At 41.3% G+C, this 2,324-nt stretch overlaps 1 protein-coding gene across 1 annotated transcript; it reads right to left on the bottom strand.

Moving 5' to 3' along the window:
- Nucleotides 1-1,110: 1,110 nt before the first annotated feature.
- Nucleotides 1,111-1,473, bottom strand: LOC139195225 (uncharacterized). Its single transcript, XM_070820411.1, has one exon. The coding sequence runs from the start codon at nt 1,471-1,473 to the stop codon at nt 1,111-1,113; it is 363 nt and encodes a 120-aa protein (XP_070676512.1).
- Nucleotides 1,474-2,324: the final 851 nt, after the last annotated feature.

Raw genomic sequence — 2,324 nt, 5'->3', positions numbered from 1 at the left:
GGTCAGAATTGTTCCATTACACAACATGATACGTGCCTTTCCGTATCCTTCAATCAGGTTGGATGGGCCTGAGAGAATTGTCAAAGGAGCTTTCTTGGGTATTAAGTTAGTAAAATAGTGTCGTTCACGCAAGATGGTATGCGTGGTTGCACTATTTGCCAGACAACTAACTTCCCCACTAGACATACCTATAAATAAATTTATTGAATTGGTCACATGTATAAATATAAGTCCATTCATTCGTTTAAGCAATTTGAGAAAATAATCTTCATTCATTTAAGCAATTCGAGAAAAAATCTTCATTCAAATAACAATCCATAATTCAAAACAAACCAAAACCAAACAAATTATTCCAAATACATAGAAAAATTGTTCAAAATTAAACCATAAACCTAGCAAAATAGGGGGGGTAAGGCCGGCCACTCCTAGTGGCCGAACCCACTAGGGGTAAACACCCTAAAAACATGTCTAATTTATTCATCCATAGGTGATGATGCCTCCTGGAAATCTGATATGTCCATTGATGTAGTTGCATCTTCCGAATGATCCACATATGCAAAGTTAGACTTAAGACGAGAATGATATTTGGCAAAAGCCTCAAGGGAAGCTCGGCATACTCATGACCAATGATCCCTTGATCCATAGCGATAGCAAATGTCCAGTTCAGTAAAAGCAGCTTGAACGGGAGCTTTACCCTTGTGCTTGAAGTTTGGGACCTTAGAAGCAAGTGATGGACGTTGCTGGGTCACATTTCTTCCCTTAGGTGCGGCACTGTATTGACCTTGGGCCCGTGGTTGGGCTTGCCGCCCATTGCCACAGCCACGACGATTCTTTCGTCATTTATGGCTGCTAGAATAGGTCGCATGCATCTTCAGGCGCGGCATTCGAGCCAGTGGGTCGAGCTTGATGATTCTTCATCAAAAGTTGGTTCTGTTTTTCAGCGAGAAGTAAAACAGAGATCAAATTTGAAAACTTGGTGAATTTCTATGCCCTATATTGTTGCTACAGGACAATATTGGTGGCATGGAAGGTCGAATAGGTTTTCTCCAAGAGATCTGATTTGGTTAGTTCCACTTTGCAGAATTTCAACAAAGAACGGATTGTACAAACTTAAGAGTTGTATTCATTCACGGACTTAAAGTCCTGGAAGCGAAGATGCTGCCAGTCGTGTTTTCCTCCAGGCAAGTATATGTCTTTCTGGTGATCGAAACGGTCGGCCAAAGTAAGCCAGAGGGTGCGTGGATCCTCCTCAACGAGATACTCAGTCTGCAGTGCATCATGAATGTGTCTTCGGATGAAGATCATTGCAGTAGCCTTCTGAGCTTTGTCAACAGGTTTGTCGGCGATAAGTGCCTCGATGGTGGCTCTAATACCTTTTGCAGTGAGATAAAGCTTCACGTCTTGAACCCATTTCAGATAGTTTCTTCTAGAGACTTCTAGAGCAGAGAAATCGAGCTTGTTCAAGTTTAACATGCCCCTAAAATGGAGGGAGAAAACATGATTAGTCATATGGTAAGCTATAGACATATATCGTAGAACATACAGGTTCTATAAACATGTAGTGGTTTAATTTATGCATGAAAACTATGAGTTTCATATGGTATGTTTTGAATGAAAACTTAGGGTTTAAAAGGCACTAAATTTGAAACTACAGGTTCAATTTAGTTTTATGAACAATTAGTTCATAATGAAAGGTTCCTGCAAGAAACACAGAATGCAATATACTAACTAAGTGTAGTGGATTTGAGGTTCTTCGGGAACTCAAGTGTGAGAGCTTCGTTACTACGAAAGTATGTGACGGTTCAAAGTATAAAAATAAATTATTGAATTGACAATGTCCAAAAGTGATCTTCAGGTCAATAATTTTGGATTCATTATCAAATTAATAGACTGCAAGTCACTTTTAATTAATTCAACAAATCGGGCCATACAAGGTCGATTGTAGAAGCTAAATAATATTAACATAATATTATTGCATCGAAAATATAGCCCCAAAAATATTTGAGCTTTGTGCCGTGGGTTAGAGGGCACGGGTTGGGTGCCTTAAGCATAAGGCAACGCCCAAAGGTCTTTGGATGGTGGCTGCAGGCCACGGGGTGAAAAAAAAAGAATTCCCCAGCCGCAGCTGGGTTGTATTTTGGACCACATGGATGGACGGTAGCATGCTTTAGACCCATCAAATTTGGGCTTGAGAAGCGGGCTAAGGGTGCACCCAAAGCCCAGCGTAAAAAGCTGGCTTTGGTTAGGCACGGGTGGACAAAGCCCAACCATGTGGGCTGGCATGTGGGTTTGAATGGGAGCCCAGCCACATAGGGTGGCTTCCT

The sequence above is a fragment of the Malus domestica genome, chromosome 01 (genome assembly GCF_042453785.1).
Source record: "Malus domestica chromosome 01, GDT2T_hap1".
NCBI lineage: Eukaryota > Viridiplantae > Streptophyta > Magnoliopsida > Rosales > Rosaceae > Malus > Malus domestica.
The sequence above is the reverse complement of the archived record's forward strand: the minus strand, read 5'-3'. Positions and strand labels throughout refer to the sequence as shown.